Source organism: Muntiacus reevesi, chromosome 2, assembly GCF_963930625.1.
Source record: "Muntiacus reevesi chromosome 2, mMunRee1.1, whole genome shotgun sequence".
Taxonomy (NCBI): domain Eukaryota; kingdom Metazoa; phylum Chordata; class Mammalia; order Artiodactyla; family Cervidae; genus Muntiacus; species Muntiacus reevesi.
Genome location: NC_089250.1, coordinates 207984079 through 207998404, shown reverse-complemented (window position 1 = coordinate 207998404; position 14326 = coordinate 207984079). Strand labels below are relative to the sequence as shown.

Genomic DNA, 14326 nt, shown 5'->3' with positions numbered 1-14326 from the left:
GCACAGTCCCAGGAAACAGCTAACCCAGCGCCCACATCCAAAAGGACGAAAATCCCTTTGCATAATCTGGCGGGAGAAGTGAGACAGATCAGGTCTGAGTATACATGTGGCAAGGGGCCCCCACTGCCTCCCCAGGAACCTTCTCTGCCTCACTCAGCAGAGCCCTCCAACCTTGCCCTTCTTCCCAATCTCGTCTGCAGAGCCTTTTAATCGGCCGTCTACATTCACGGGCCTGGCAGCGGTTGGTGGCAACGCCTTCGGGGGACTTGGAAATCCTTCAGTTAGTGAGTACCTCTAAATTTTTACAATCTGCCTTAAACTATCTCCTCTGATCTGTCAATGGCTCGAGACCTTTCTAGATGAAAGGAAACCACGCTCTTGGGAAACAAATTGAGGTTATATCATTGTCAAAGCAAGCCCAGTCAGTGGAGTTAGGTCTAAACCAACCTCCAGCCCGCTGTCGATATATGCTCCTGAAGGTCAGGAAAGGTAGTCAGTTGAACGCCACAGAGTTTGCTAAAGTTCATAATTTCATCCTATTCCATCTCTACCCACTCCGATTTTAGCCACAGTGCTCATTAGACGTGGGCTTCTCTTTCTCTGTTGGCTCAGTGGTAAAGAATCTGCCTGCAGTGCAGGAGACTCGGGTTGGGAAAGGTCCCCTGGAGAAGGGAATGGCGACCCACTCCAGTATTCTTGGCTGGAGAATCCCATGGACGGAGGAGCCTGGTGGGATACAGTCCACAGGGTGGCAGAGTCAGACACAACATAGCGACTACACCACCACCACCAGCCACCCCGTTAGACGTGAAGACAGCTTTTAAATTTCACCTTGCTTTGGTGGAAGTGAGAAAACACACTGAAGAATAGGAAACAGGCTCTGAACAGTCCAGAGAGGGCAACATCCAGGAAGACTGTCATTTTCCACCACTGAGAGGTTGAGGGACTTTCCGGGTAATCCAGCAGTAAGACCTCACCTTCCAATGCAGTGGCAGGTTTGCAGTTAATACCGGGTGGGGCAGACATCAAAACACAAAGCAGAAACAGTATTGTAACAAATTCGGTAAAGACTTTACAGAGAAAAGAAGTCTGCCTAAACACCCTTTATCCACTCAGCATCAGCTTGTCTTGTCCACACGTCCTGTAGGAGACTTAGGAGGCAGGTCTGTCCCAGGTCCACGGAACCTGAAGACCCTCCTTGTCTATTTAGATCAGGACCCTGTCTGGCCTCTGCTGATGCTGGTTTCGGTCGCTGAGGTTGTGGACAGGGCAGCAGTCGCGTTATATAAACAGGGTCGTGGTGGGCAGAAAAGAACCGCAGATTCTCCTCTGAACTGAGCTGTTAACCCAAGTCACACATCCACATCCACCCTCCTGCATGCTCGGGACCTCTGTGTGCGTCTGACAGGCGTAAGCCAGTGATGCTGAGACCCTTTCCTTTCTAATCTCCCCCTCTCCACCCACCGTCTGCCCCTTTGCCTTTGGTTTTTAAAAAAAAAAAAAAAAGAAAAGCTGTGAGCTTACTTAACCTCTCCAGTGTAGGACGCATTCCTCTAATGAATCTGTTAATCTCCTTTCCTTTTCCAGCTCCCAATAATATGTATTCATTTTAACTCTGAATGCTGTTAAAAGTTTTTTGGTAAGTACCTTCATTACGGCAGATTATATAATTTCTCTGAAACCTTTTTTGTTCTCCACTTCACCATTTCAGCACCCAACTCAGTGTTCGGCCACAAGGATGGCCCCAGTGTGCAGAGCTTTAGCAACCCTCACGAGCCCTGGAACCGGCTGCACCGAACGCCTCCGTCGTTCCCGACCCCTCCGCCCTGGCTGAAGCCAGGGGAGCTGGAGCGTAGCGCGTCCGCTGCAGCTCATGACAGAGATAGAGATGTAGATAAACGAGACTCCTCCGTTAGTAAAGATGACAAAGAAAGGTACGCAAAGAACCCGCTCTCGAGTCCCGATGGGGGAGCCCCCTCTGTGCCAAGTACCGGCCCCCCACCCCACCCCCGGCCCCCCCGGCCCAGCCTCGAGCTTCAGCTGTAGCCTCGGCCCCTCATGCAGCCGGGACGGCACCCCCGACCCTCCTTCCCACCGCCACCACCACGCCCTGAGCCCAGAGACCCTTCTCCCTCCAGCCCACAGGGCCTCGTGACCACAGGCCAGCATCGCAATTCTAGGTCCAGTACAAAGCGAGCGAGTCCCGGCTCGGCAGCAGTGTCCACACCCAGCCCCCCGCGAGCCCTAGTGTCTCCAAACAGAAACCGCTCTCGAAAAGGTAGTGAGTTGGAGCCTGGACCAGACACACACGGCATGAATCAACACCATATTTGCTTTCAAGTTCGTGCAGTCCATTGACTCATCCATAGGTTTTTTGCTGTCTCTCTTTCTCTCCCCCTTTTCTTTTTGTTTTCTGTTAGAAAGTCATGTTTTGCATCGTCTCATCATATTTTTCTCAAATTTTGTTCAAACTCAAATCCTGGGCTCACAGATGACTGCTAAGCTTTTGCTAACCCAGATTGAAAGAAACCTCACCAAGCAATTTGGGTTTCCTGTCACCAGTGGATAACTCATTTTACTAACCATTTTTATCTCCTTACGTGGTAGTCCATGCCTCAAAAAGAAAAGAGTATTTTTTCTGAAGAATGTCATAAGCATTCTTGCCAAGGCCTTCCTCCTGCCTGCCTCCCTTTCTTGAGGGTATTTTCATGTTGAATGAACTAGCAAGGACTACATGAGATACACCTGACAAAAAATATTTAATAACATTTCCCTTTTGGAACTTAAGTCTCCAGTGCAATCCAAATCTTTTGTTTTATTGACTGTGTATTGTGTGCATGTATGTGTGTGTATGTGTTTCATAGCAATCTAAAAGAATTTTAACTTTGGAGGCTCTAAAATGCAGCAGGTTAAGTAGCTATTGCATCATAGGCCATCATGCTAAGAGATTTCTTTCTTATAAAAGGACAAGTTTTTCCCTCAGAACAGCATGGTAAAAATCTCTCAGCCAATGGGAGGCCATTTAGGACGTCATGACATACAGCTCTGAGCTGCCAGAGCAGGTGCCCCTGGAGGGGCCGCCCCTAGGCCGCCCCTAGACCACGCTCTCTAGATCCGTGGTCCCCAACTTCTTTGGCACAAGGGACCAATTTTGTGGAAGACAGTTTTCCTGTGGACCTGGGAGCAAGCAGGCAGAGAGGGCCTCAGTTTTGTCTGCTACTCACCTCCTGCTCTGCCGCCCCGTTCCTAACAGGCCACAGATAGATGGGTGCCAGTTCCTGGCTGGGGGTGGGGGGGAACCCCTGCTCTAGACGGCCTGTCAGTGAAGAGAAGGTAGGACTTGGCAGCTCACCTTTCTCCATTTTTCTAGATGGTCTCACAATGGCCTTTCGGATGAAAGTTAGGAAATTCAAATACACTTTTCTTTATTCTTACCTCTTAAAGATGGTCTTCTTCTTAGCCTCTGCACATTGTCTAGAAACAAAAACTTGTCAGGGCAGTCTGAGTTCTCTCTGCGGGGCACCCTCACCCTCTGGGCCCCCCAGGCATCTTGCTTTCCCCCACTTCCTGTCTCAGGCCATCCCTAAAAACACCCCGATTCCTGGTCTCAGCTCTCCACGTTCTCTCTCACTTTCCTCTGTCGCTTCCCATTGTGTGTCCTGTATTCTTAAACCCCCACCCAAGACAGGCCTCTCGAGTTCTCCTTCCACACTTCCGTTCACAGATTGGAACTGACTCCCCACCAGCCCCTTAGCTTTTGTGTCTCTGGACCTGCTGCTTCTTCTGGTGTCAGATCCCGGCTTTTCTTTCCTAAGGCAGAGGTGCTTTGTGCGACCCCAGCATTCTGAAACTGGTTTCCTTTCGAGCCCCTCAGGGGCTGCATCTTGTTTGCCCCATACCTGCTGCCTTTACTCTGAAACCAGCCCTTCCTCCTGCTGTCAGGAGAGAGATTTTCCCATGATCCTCAGGTTGCGCTCTCCGGCTGGCTCAGATTGCAGTGTTGGAACTTGATTCTTGACCCTGAGAATCTAGACAGGTGGCCGCGTGGCCCCATCACTGACCTCCCTGGTCCCTTCAGGTTTCTGAAAGTTCTTCCTCCTGGTCTTGATTCAGGTCGGTGCCTCTTACATACACAGTTACGCCCCCTCACACTCTCCCACCCCGCATCCCTCGGGCTTCACCCCCTCAAGCCTCCTCTGGAGTCTAGGCCAGTCAGGTCAGGGTGGCCAGATGGGCTGCACCTCGGGCACGCGGCCACCCAGGGGACCGGGGGAGCTGAGCCCGGCCCGGCCTCTTCGGCCATCTCATCAGGCGGCCGGCAGCCCAGCTCACCTGCCTCCCCATGTCCCGTCTCCTCCGCAGGGAAAGCGTCGAGAAGAGACACTCCAGCCACCCCTCTCCAGCCCCCGTCCTCCCGGTGAGCACCCTGGGCCACGGCCGCAGCTCCGGCGAGCAGATCAGGGGGCATTTGAGCACCGAGGCTCGCGAGAAAGACAAGTGCAAGGACAGGGAGCGGGAGCACTCGGAATCGCGCAAGGACCTGGGCGCCGACGAGCACAAGGCGAAGGAGGGCCCCCTGGCCGAGAAGGACGGCCACGGCCACGAGGGCCGCGCCGCGGGCGAGGAGGCCAAGCAGCTGGCCCGGGTGCCATCGCCCTACGCGCGGGCGCCCGCCACCGACAGCGCCCGGCCGGGCAGCGCCGCCAGCCGGGACACCGAGCCGCGCAAGGGCGAGCCGGCCTACGAGAACCCCAAGAAGAGCGCCGAGATCAAGGTCAAGGAGGAGCGCAAGGAAGACCACGACCTGCCCCCCGAGGCCCCTCCGACCCACCGGTCCTCGGAGCCGCCGCCCCCGCCGCCGCCGCCCAGCTCCTCGGCCGGCGTGCACCCGGGGCCCCTGGCCTCCATGCCCATGGCTGTGGGGATGCCCGGGATCCACCCCATGAACAGCATCAGCGGCCTGGACAGGACTCGCATGATGACGCCCTTCATGGGCCTCAGCCCCATCCCGGGAGGGGAGCGCTTCCCGTACCCTTCCTTCCACTGGGACCCCATCCGGGACCCCCTAAGGGACCCTTACCGAGAACTGGACATTCACCGCAGAGACCCGCTGGGCAGGGACTTCCTGCTGAGGAACGACCCTCTGCACCGGCTCTCGGCCCCCCGGCTGTACGAAGCCGACCGCTCCTTCCGGGACCGGGAGCCGCACGACTACAACCACCACCACCACCACCATCACCACCACCCGCTGGCGGTGGACCCGCGGCGGGAGCACGAGCGCGGGGCGCACCTGGACGAGCGCGAGCGCCTGCACGTGCTCCGCGAGGACTACGAGCACCCGCGGCTGCACCCCGTGCACCCCGCCTCGCTGGACGGCCACCTGCCGCACCCGGGGCTGCTCACGCCGGGGCTGCCGAGCATGCACTACCCGCGCATCAGCCCGACGGCGGGCCACCAGAACGGACTGCTCAACAAGACGCCCCCGACGGCGGCGCTGAGCGCGCCTCCCCCGCTCATCTCCACGCTGGGGGGCCGCCCCGTGTCCCCACGCAGGACTACGCCCCTGTCCGCTGAGATCAGGGAGCGGCCGCCCTCCCACACGCTGAAGGACATCGAAGCCCGGTAAGGAGTGGACAGGACGCCCGGCGGGACACAGAGGCCCGCGGGCCGCGCAGCGCCGGACTTGCGGGCCTGCCCTCCGCGCGCGCTGGTCAGGCCCGCGTCTCCAGCGCGGGTGGGGAGCCCCCAGCGCTTCCCTGTGTATAAAAAAAAAAGAAATGTATAGACTCGGTGCAGATTTTGAAATGTTTTTTGTATATTCTCTGTTGAAATTTTTCAAATCTTTTAGCTGATTTCATACGTTCTCACGTCTCCCCACTCTTTTGGTTTGTCATATAAAAACTTTTTTTGATTTGAACCAAAACAGTTAAGATGACAACACACACACCCACGCGGTGATAATTGGGGGGTGGTGGGGAAGCAGACAAGAGTCCACACTATCCATCGTGCAGAGAGCTCTTTGGGGTGAGAAGGGAAGGCCGTGTACATAGTTATGTAAAGAAAAAAAGGTGGGGGGGGGGCTTGTTGCTTCATGAGCTAATGGTTCATATATGCAAAAGGGTAAGATGAAAGCTTTACTTTGTACAGATGTAAATAGATAAAGATTAAGTAACATAATACATTAATACTTCTTAAAATGTGCTATTTGCAGACTTAATATCAGCGAGCACAGCCAGCTTTGGCTGTGTTCCCCATGTATTGTTCTAGACAGCTAAACCCTTCAACTATGCAATGAATGTTAGGGCTTTTCACAAAAGCCCGCCTAACTCAAAGGAGCCTTTTCAAGTCCATTTACAACATACTTAAGGTCATATTTTCCCTGAACAAGCACTTAACGTGATATGACTGTTTTCCTTGCTTGTTTTTTCAAATGGAGAATAACACCTGATTTTGCAAATTGGACCCCCAGGCTGAAACTTTGCATCTGAAGTTGCTGCTTGTGGGCCTTGGGTGCATGTAGGGGTGGGGAGAGGAGAGTGCGGCCCTGGAGAGGTAAACCGAGGCCGTGACCGACCAACCAGGGCTGGGAAGGATGGGAGTGGTCAGATGCCAAAATCAGGGGACACAAACAGGCCGCCAGCACCTCGTCACCATCCGTCACGTGACTTCACACACCCCTCATGTGGGAACCATGCGTTTTTCAGTGCATCCTGTTTCCTATCTGTACCCCCCTCCTCGTTCTGTAATGAGATTCAGTTGCACCCAAACAGATCCTGAAAGAAAGCTTCGCGTTTTCTCAGATGATGGATATGTTTTCACTGTATTCAATAACTGATGAAGTTCAGGAGCACGTTCCCTAGCACGACTCACCGTGTTCCCGTCGGTAACCAAGTCCAGGAGGAGCCGAAGCAGGTCAGCTTTGTGGGGCCAGGGAGCGTTGCAGAGGGCGAAAGGTGGCAGGCAGAGAGATGGTCTTGTGTGTGCGTGTGTTTTTGAGTTTTGCATCAATCTTACTGTCTCTTCATGATACTTTTACCACACAGTCAGCCTCTTGTCTACCTAATTTGGAGAGAATATGACTTTACTAGCAGAGATACAATATATCTTGTCTACTGGACTGTAAAATATATGTATGAAATAAAATTAGTTCCATTTGGTCTTCTAGTATATTAAAGTGCTATCTGACGTTGTTATCCTGTTTTTGCAAAAAAAAAAAAAAAGTTAACTACAGACCATTGTTTCTAATAAGCAGAGAGATCTATTTTAGTAGTCAACTGAAGGTTTAGTTGTGAGCTTCAGATTTTGTGAATTCCAAATGTTGTGCAGTGTTTTTTTTTTTAAGACAACAACTAAAAAGGAAAAAAAAAATATCCAAGGAATATGTACACTGGAACCGTAGTGGTAGCTTTCAGTATTGTAAAGAGATTGTTCTATACAGACCTTTTTGCTGTTCCTCCTGTATGTAATAAAGTCCTTTCTAGATCCTATGTGAAAAGAAATGTGGAGCGACTTGAGTCTTCAGCATGTTCTCATCGGCGGAGCCTTCTTGTGTTATGTAAACTGTGCCATGTTATTAAAAAATGTGAACCAAGCTTCCAGCTGCCTGTTTGTGTGGGGTGGCCATCCTTACCACAGGGAAGAAGCCGTGCCTGCAAGACAGACCAGGCTCTGGAAGAAGAGAAGCACCTTTAACCCTTGAGTGAGGACGGAAGGCTGGCCGCCCTCTCTGACCCACATAGCCTCTGCAAATGTCTGCCCTCCATACAGTCAGGAGTGTTTGGTTTGTTTTGATCGTATGTTCTGAGTCCTGGGAAGGTAATTTTGGATTTCATAGGGGATGTATATGCAGGCGGAGTTAGCCAGCGCCCTTTGTGTCCTGCACCTCCTTCAGAACTCAGCGTGTGGTTCGTCTGCGTTGATGACATTTGATCGAGGGCCTCTGCCAACAGCCGACGTGTGCCTGTTCTTCACATTGCAGTCTGTGGGCTCGGTCTGTTGTGTGTTACTTCAGGCCTTCCAGGTATGTCCCTGTCTTTTCCTGTGTTTTGTTGAACTACCTGGCATAACCCTCATCAGCTTGCAGATCTCTCCGTCATCCTCTAAAACCTGTTTTGTCTTTTCAAGATGTAAAATCTGTTAAATTTCCTGGTGTCCATATGATGGATGATGAGTGTTTGTGTCTTAACTGGAGGAAACAAAGGCAGGCCGGCTCTAGCAGGATGTGGGTGGCTGCTGTTGGGAGAATTAGGAAAGGGGGGCTGGGGGTCTAGGCTGAGGACACCCGCAGCCTCACGGGCAGAGGCGGGTGGCGTTGGCACAGGGGGCTCTGGAAGATGCCTGGGGGCACCAGACTCCCAGGCTTGGAAAGCTGATGCTCGACTTGAATGAAGGCCGCCCTCTTTACCCTGCTCTTGTGCTAATACCCAGCTCCCAGACTGGAGAAAATAACTTGAAGAAAGGCTAGTAGATTGGAAAACACGGTAACCACTGTTATTCCAAATCAGGCCGTTCTCGAGAACTTCCAAACACACCATCCCTGGCCTTGTTGGCAGACCACCCCGTTCCCGCTCTCCCACTCTTTTCCAGGCCACTATTTGCAATGCGAGACCGGAAGTTACTGTCAAGTCAGTCACAGTACTGAATCCCCTGGGCTTTATTCCTCTCAAGACCTTTGCAGATTTTCCCTCTAATTGCGTTCTGCTCCCCAGCACTGATGGGTACCAGCACAACTTGATTTCCTGCTAACCTATAGATGCTCTAATTATCTCCACAGTCTTAGACCCACAGTGATCTTGTTACCTGCTAATGGAACATGACAAGTGAAAGAACGAATATGATGATGCAATAATTACCATTTCCAGATGGATATTCACAACAGCGTTGACTGTTGATCCTCTCTTTGCCTCAGTCAAGGTGGATGAGAGGAAATGGGACGTGATTGTCGATGTCATACATGAATATAGCGTAAAAAGACGCTGCCGTTCGTTGTACCACAGTGGGTGCCCAAGGTGGGTGGGTGTGTGTGTGTGTGTCTGTCTGTCTGTCTGTCCTGAGGCACACACTTGGCCTCAGTGCCTTTAAATCAGTTGAAAAGAAGACCAAAGTGACGTGGGCTTTTTCACATGTTATTTTTAAAACTTTGTTTTCTTTATTAAAAAAAAAAGACTTTTTGAGCAAGTTCTTAGACATGGAAGTTTCAAGAGGACAGAGGTATTTATCAGATAGAAAATAATATCAAAGACAATTCTGTGTGACGAAATTGCTGAAAAGTACAAAGCTAGTTCTCACACCAGACAGAACCTCCGATGAGGACCTTAAAGCCACAGCCTGGTGTAAGCCACCCTCCTGGCTTCTGTTCTCACTGACGTTAAAACCACAGCTTCTCTGGAACTGTTTCCTAGTGTGTAAAATGAGACCATCTGAATAAATCAAGACCTAAAAGCAGGCAGGTTTTTGGTGTGCAGGTCCTGGAGCTGGTGTAGAGAACAGTCCCCACAAAAGACAAAGTCACTTTTCCTTTTTATCACTCAGCTGCAGTATCATGAGGCTCCTCTGTTAAAGATCTGCAGACATGGCGGCTCCAGGGCTTCTAACTCAGGCCTGGGTGTTTCTCCCCCGGTGGGGGCGGGCAGGGTCTGGCGGCAGCATCTGAGATAGTGGCACAATCGGGCTCCCACCTACTGTGCTCCCCACAATGTCTGCTGATCCCGATGCAGACGACATGGGGTTCGACCTCTGAGCGGGTGTTCGGAGATGCACTATGGCCAGGAAGAGCCCTGGGCCACAGCCTTCAGGGTCACAGTTTCCTTAGAGGTCACTTAAATGAGCTGGCTTACGGCTTCTTCAAAATGTTGGGACTCTGCTCTCTCTTGGGCCTCTGGTTACTCTTTTTTTTTTTTTTTTTTTTTTAATTCTCTCAAAAATATCTACGAATAATAAATGCTGGAGAGGGTGTGGAGAAAAGGGAACCCTCTTGCACTGTTGGTGGGAATGTAAATTGATTCAGCCACTACAGAGAACAATATGGAGGTTCCTTAAACTAAAAATGGAACTACTGAATAACCCAGCAATCCCACCACTGGGCATATATATATACCCTGAGAAAACCATAGTTCAAAAAGACGCATGTACCTCAATGGGCATTGCAGCACTAGTCCCAACAGCCAGGACATGGAACGACCTAAATGTCCATGGACAGGGGAATGGATAAAGATGTGTGTATATGCGATGGCATATTACTCAGCCCTGAAAAGGAGCGAAACCAGGTCATTTGTCGAGCTGTGGATGGACCTGTCAGGTTACTTTTGAAAGCCTGTTTACTTTCTCACACCCTGTTCAGTTCCCCTTGCTTCTTGGCAACTTTATATCTGCCTTTATCTCCAGGGTCTCTTCCTCAAGGCCCTGCTGTGAGCTGCACCACTGACTGAGGTCAGTCTCAAAGCCACCTCTGTGAAGCCTCCCCAAGAGCCGGTTTCGTACTGATGTCTGCCCCCCCCCCCCACCCCACCCCCAGGAGCCTCCGCGGGCTGAGCTTGCTCTCTGAGCTCCCCTCCTGCACCCTCCACTCAGCCCTTCCTGTCCTGAGGTTCTGCAGGGCCCTGTCTTCTCTATTGCAGGAAGGTCAGCTTCTCAAGGCGGGGTCTGAACCACATGTGCCCCAGACAAGGCCTGTGCCTGGGCCAAGAAAATCCCCTGGAATAGGAAATGGCAACCCTGCTCCTGGAACTCTTGCCTGGAAAATCCCATGGACAGAAGAACCTGGCAGGCTCCATGGGGGTCGCAGAGGGTCAGATATGACCGAGTACACACGGCAGGGGCGTGGGGGGTGTGGTGAGGCCACACCGGGGCTGGCCCCTTGAACTGGAAGACTGCACGGAGCTTTGACTCAAACCTCTTTGACTGTAACGCACGTACATCGTGAGGCAGGGCATGCGCACACACCCGACACGGGTTTGATGAAGCAATACTCCTGTTGTGTGCGGTGAGCTCTGTTTTTCACTCTGTCCTCTTTTTATTCCTTCTTTTCAATGCTGGTCACACCCACTAATTCATCTCATGCTGTTGGAATCATGGGTCTCACCCCCTGCTTTGAAAGTAGCATCACACAAGAAATCCTCCAGACTCTCCAGGAGGGTGAGGCCACGTGGGCAGGGGGCCAAGGCTGCTTTCTGCTCCCAGGACTGCTACCCTGTCCTCTTACCTGACTCCCTAAACCCCGCTCCACGCTGCCGCCAGCTGTGCTCCCAGGCTCCACATCATCCCTTATTTACAGAGGACGCCAGAGGGAGCTTGGGTTCTCACCCGCCCTTCAAAGGCCTGCCCCTCTAGTGCCTGGGGACCTGTCACCATCATCTCTCCGGCCTTTCCCAGCACACCCTGGCCGTTCACACCTGTGTCTCTCTTCCCTCTGTGGTGTCTTCTTCATATAGCACACTGAGGCTTACTCTGAAGGCCATCCCCTCCAGGAAGCCTCCCCTGACTGTTCCTTGTCTCCCTGCCCATCCCCATCCCCACCCCCATCCCCCCTTCATAGTTCACTGCTTAGTCTAGTGGTTCTCACAGTCTGGGCCAGCATCAACAGCAGGGAATTTGTTAGAAATACAGATTGTTAGCCCTCCACCTCTAACCTCCTGGATCCGTAACAGAGTGGGGCCCAGGAATCTGGGTCTTCGCCAACCCGCCAGGCGATTCTCCTGGGCGACCAAGCTTGAGAACCACCGGCTCAGACTGTGAAAAGCTCAAGGTGAAGTTCTGGCCTAAGGCTGCAAAAAGAATCACTGAGGCGACAGAAAATGAATCCGGGGGGAGAAGCTGTTCTTGACTTTTCAGCCTGACCCACAATCCTGCTGGATGACAGAGATGGTGACCTTGTAGGAGACAGAAAGGCATTTCCTGCTTCCCCGTCTCTCCTGCTCTCGCCAGTTCTCATCACAGGCTCGCGCATCACTATCTGTTTGAAACGGCCCAGAGGGCCACCTCTCCTTAGCAGTAAAAACAAGAGCCAGTGTTAACACAGTGCGTGGACTGTCTCCCTTAAATGTTTTCAACAGCCTTACGAGGTGTAACCCCGACTGGACAGTGAGAACGACAAAACCCACAGAGACGAGGTGACTTGCCTGTGTTTAGGCACGTAACTTAGATACACACCCAGGCAGCCCCTCTCCAGAGCCTGCATCGTAACCCTGTGTTACCACCCAGAAGAGGCTGGCTGAGTTAGTCTGTCCCCCAGACAGCAACTGCAAGGACACTGTTTACCTACTTAACTCTCACTGGTAATTAACACCATGCATACTCCAGGCTGCAAACTGCTGGCCTGCAAAGGAAAGGAAGGAGGGAAGAAACAAAAGTACTGTGCATGGCTCAATGATCAGAATATGCTATGAGGCAAGGATTAGGAGTAATCCAAGTCTGTATATCTGTGGTTTTGTTTTTTAGATTAGTGGCTTGTGTGGTCCAAAACGGCCCACACGATGTCCTATCTGATCCAGAACGACCTTAGAATACAGTAATTTTACATTCATAAACCAGAAGTCGTGACCCCACTGAGCCTCAGTTCCAGACGGGGCCACATGCCCTGAGCTGCCTGCAGCCACATTACTCCCAGGGCCCCACACGCCACCCTCCACGGTTTCCGTACATGTTAGCTGGATGTCAGTGGGCCATTTGTGACTGTGGACACGTGCAAGTGTTTAATCGCATTTTTGAAAGCAAAGCATGCTCGTATCTAATTATTAAAGTAGAACTAAAATTCCAGGCGATAAACGGACAGTCCTCAGAAGTCCTTGGTAATGTGGAATTTTCATCCATTCAGACAGCTTGTTACCCCAGTGGGTCTGTATTAATGCAACTAAGATGCCATCTGCTGTGGTTCACACACCCCTCATGGCAGCGAAGTTTCCCGAATCCATTAGTGGGGGTAGAGTAAACGGACATCCATCTATTTGAGAAACCAGGAGGGCATCCTGTTGGCCAGGTTCTTGCTAGGGGCTAGGGCTACAGCAGGAGCCAAGAGGACAAGGCTCCTCCTCCCCTCTCCCCCCACGCCGCCGTGGGCTTACATCCGACGGGAGACGCACAGACCGCGATAAAAGCTGTGAAAAGTGAGGACTGTGGTGAAGGAGCCCCTGAGCGAGGCTGACGGGCAGCAAGGCATTTTCAAGAACGCTGCGTTAATGAAATGCAGCCTTCTGTTCCAGCCAGGTGTGGCTGCAACCCAGTTCTCCTTCGCTCCTGAGTTTTCCCAAATCCCCTTCTGCTCTGACAGGCTCTGACCTGAAGAGTGGGAGATGTGTCTTTGTCTCCATTTGCTTCCCCTGCAATCCTGCTAACAGCCAGGTGACGGCGCCTCCAAGTTCCTTCTGGAAGGTGCCTGAGGGAAGAGATGCAACCAGGGATATGATGGATTGAAGCCAGGTAAAGCCATCGTGCTCCTCGATAACCTCACATCAAAAAGGAAAGAAGGCAAGAGACTGGATTTAACGGATTTGTAATCTCTCTATTAATTCAAACAGATTGTGTTTTTAAGGCTGGATAGGATTTTATTTGCTAATGTTCAAGGAATAAAAGAAATGCCAAGATAAAAACGGGGAAGTTCAAGTGATGCTTGAGAGAAGGCCAGAAAGGAGGTGTCACAAGAAGGAGCCCCCAAAGCCAGATTCAGAAAGAACTTTGGGGGCCAAGTACCAAAGGTCTTGCCTGTGAGGGCAGATTCTACCTATAAACAAACTTCCAGGGACTCCACGGTGGCAACCGAATTCCTCTCCCTTTTTGTTGAGCATTTCTCTCTAGCCCACTTACACGTCCTGGAATTGAGACGGGGCACCATTTACATGCTGCAGCCTCCACTCACTCTCCAGAGGGCAGGGGAGGGTCCCCCACCCTGCCTTCCTGATATGCAGGCTCACCTGCGGGGCCAAGGGGCACCCACGTGTTTGTCCCCTCTTCCAGCCCCTCACCTACACCTGCAGGGAGCAGAAGGTAGCCCCCAACTCTGACCCTCAAGTCTCCTTCCTGACCCTACTCAGTCACATGACCACCCTCTGCCTCGGACTTCAGTGTTAATTCCAACTTCCTCCATTGCTGTCTCATCCTCTTGGCCCTCAATAAATATCCCCTCTGCTTCCCTCCTCTCTGCTGCAGTCCCTTCCTCCCCGTGTTCAAGAAACCCTCCCTGGCCCTCTGGCCAATTGTTACCACAAACCCCATTTTTCACCTCTCTGGACCTGACTTCACCTTCACCTTCCTGTTCCCCCCAACACCCCTCGCGCAGGCACGCCCCTCGCGCATTCCTCCATTGGAAGTACGGAGTTTGAACCACTAGACCACC

The 14326-nt window shown here is 52.1% G+C and overlaps 1 protein-coding gene across 2 annotated transcripts in view; it reads left to right on the top strand.

Moving 5' to 3' along the window:
• AUTS2 (activator of transcription and developmental regulator AUTS2) overlaps window positions 1-7499 on the top strand; it is a 1188182-nt gene extending 1180683 nt beyond the window's left edge. For both annotated transcript variants that reach the window (XM_065924779.1, XM_065924780.1), the window contains 3 exons: window positions 201-284; window positions 1712-1934; window positions 4363-7499. In XM_065924779.1, coding sequence (XP_065780851.1) covers window positions 201-284; window positions 1712-1934; window positions 4363-5626 — 1571 coding nt within the window. In that variant the 3' untranslated portion in view covers window positions 5627-7499. The remainder of the gene's footprint in view (window positions 1-200; window positions 285-1711; window positions 1935-4362) is intronic.
• The last annotated feature ends 6827 nt before the right edge of the window (window positions 7500-14326 follow it).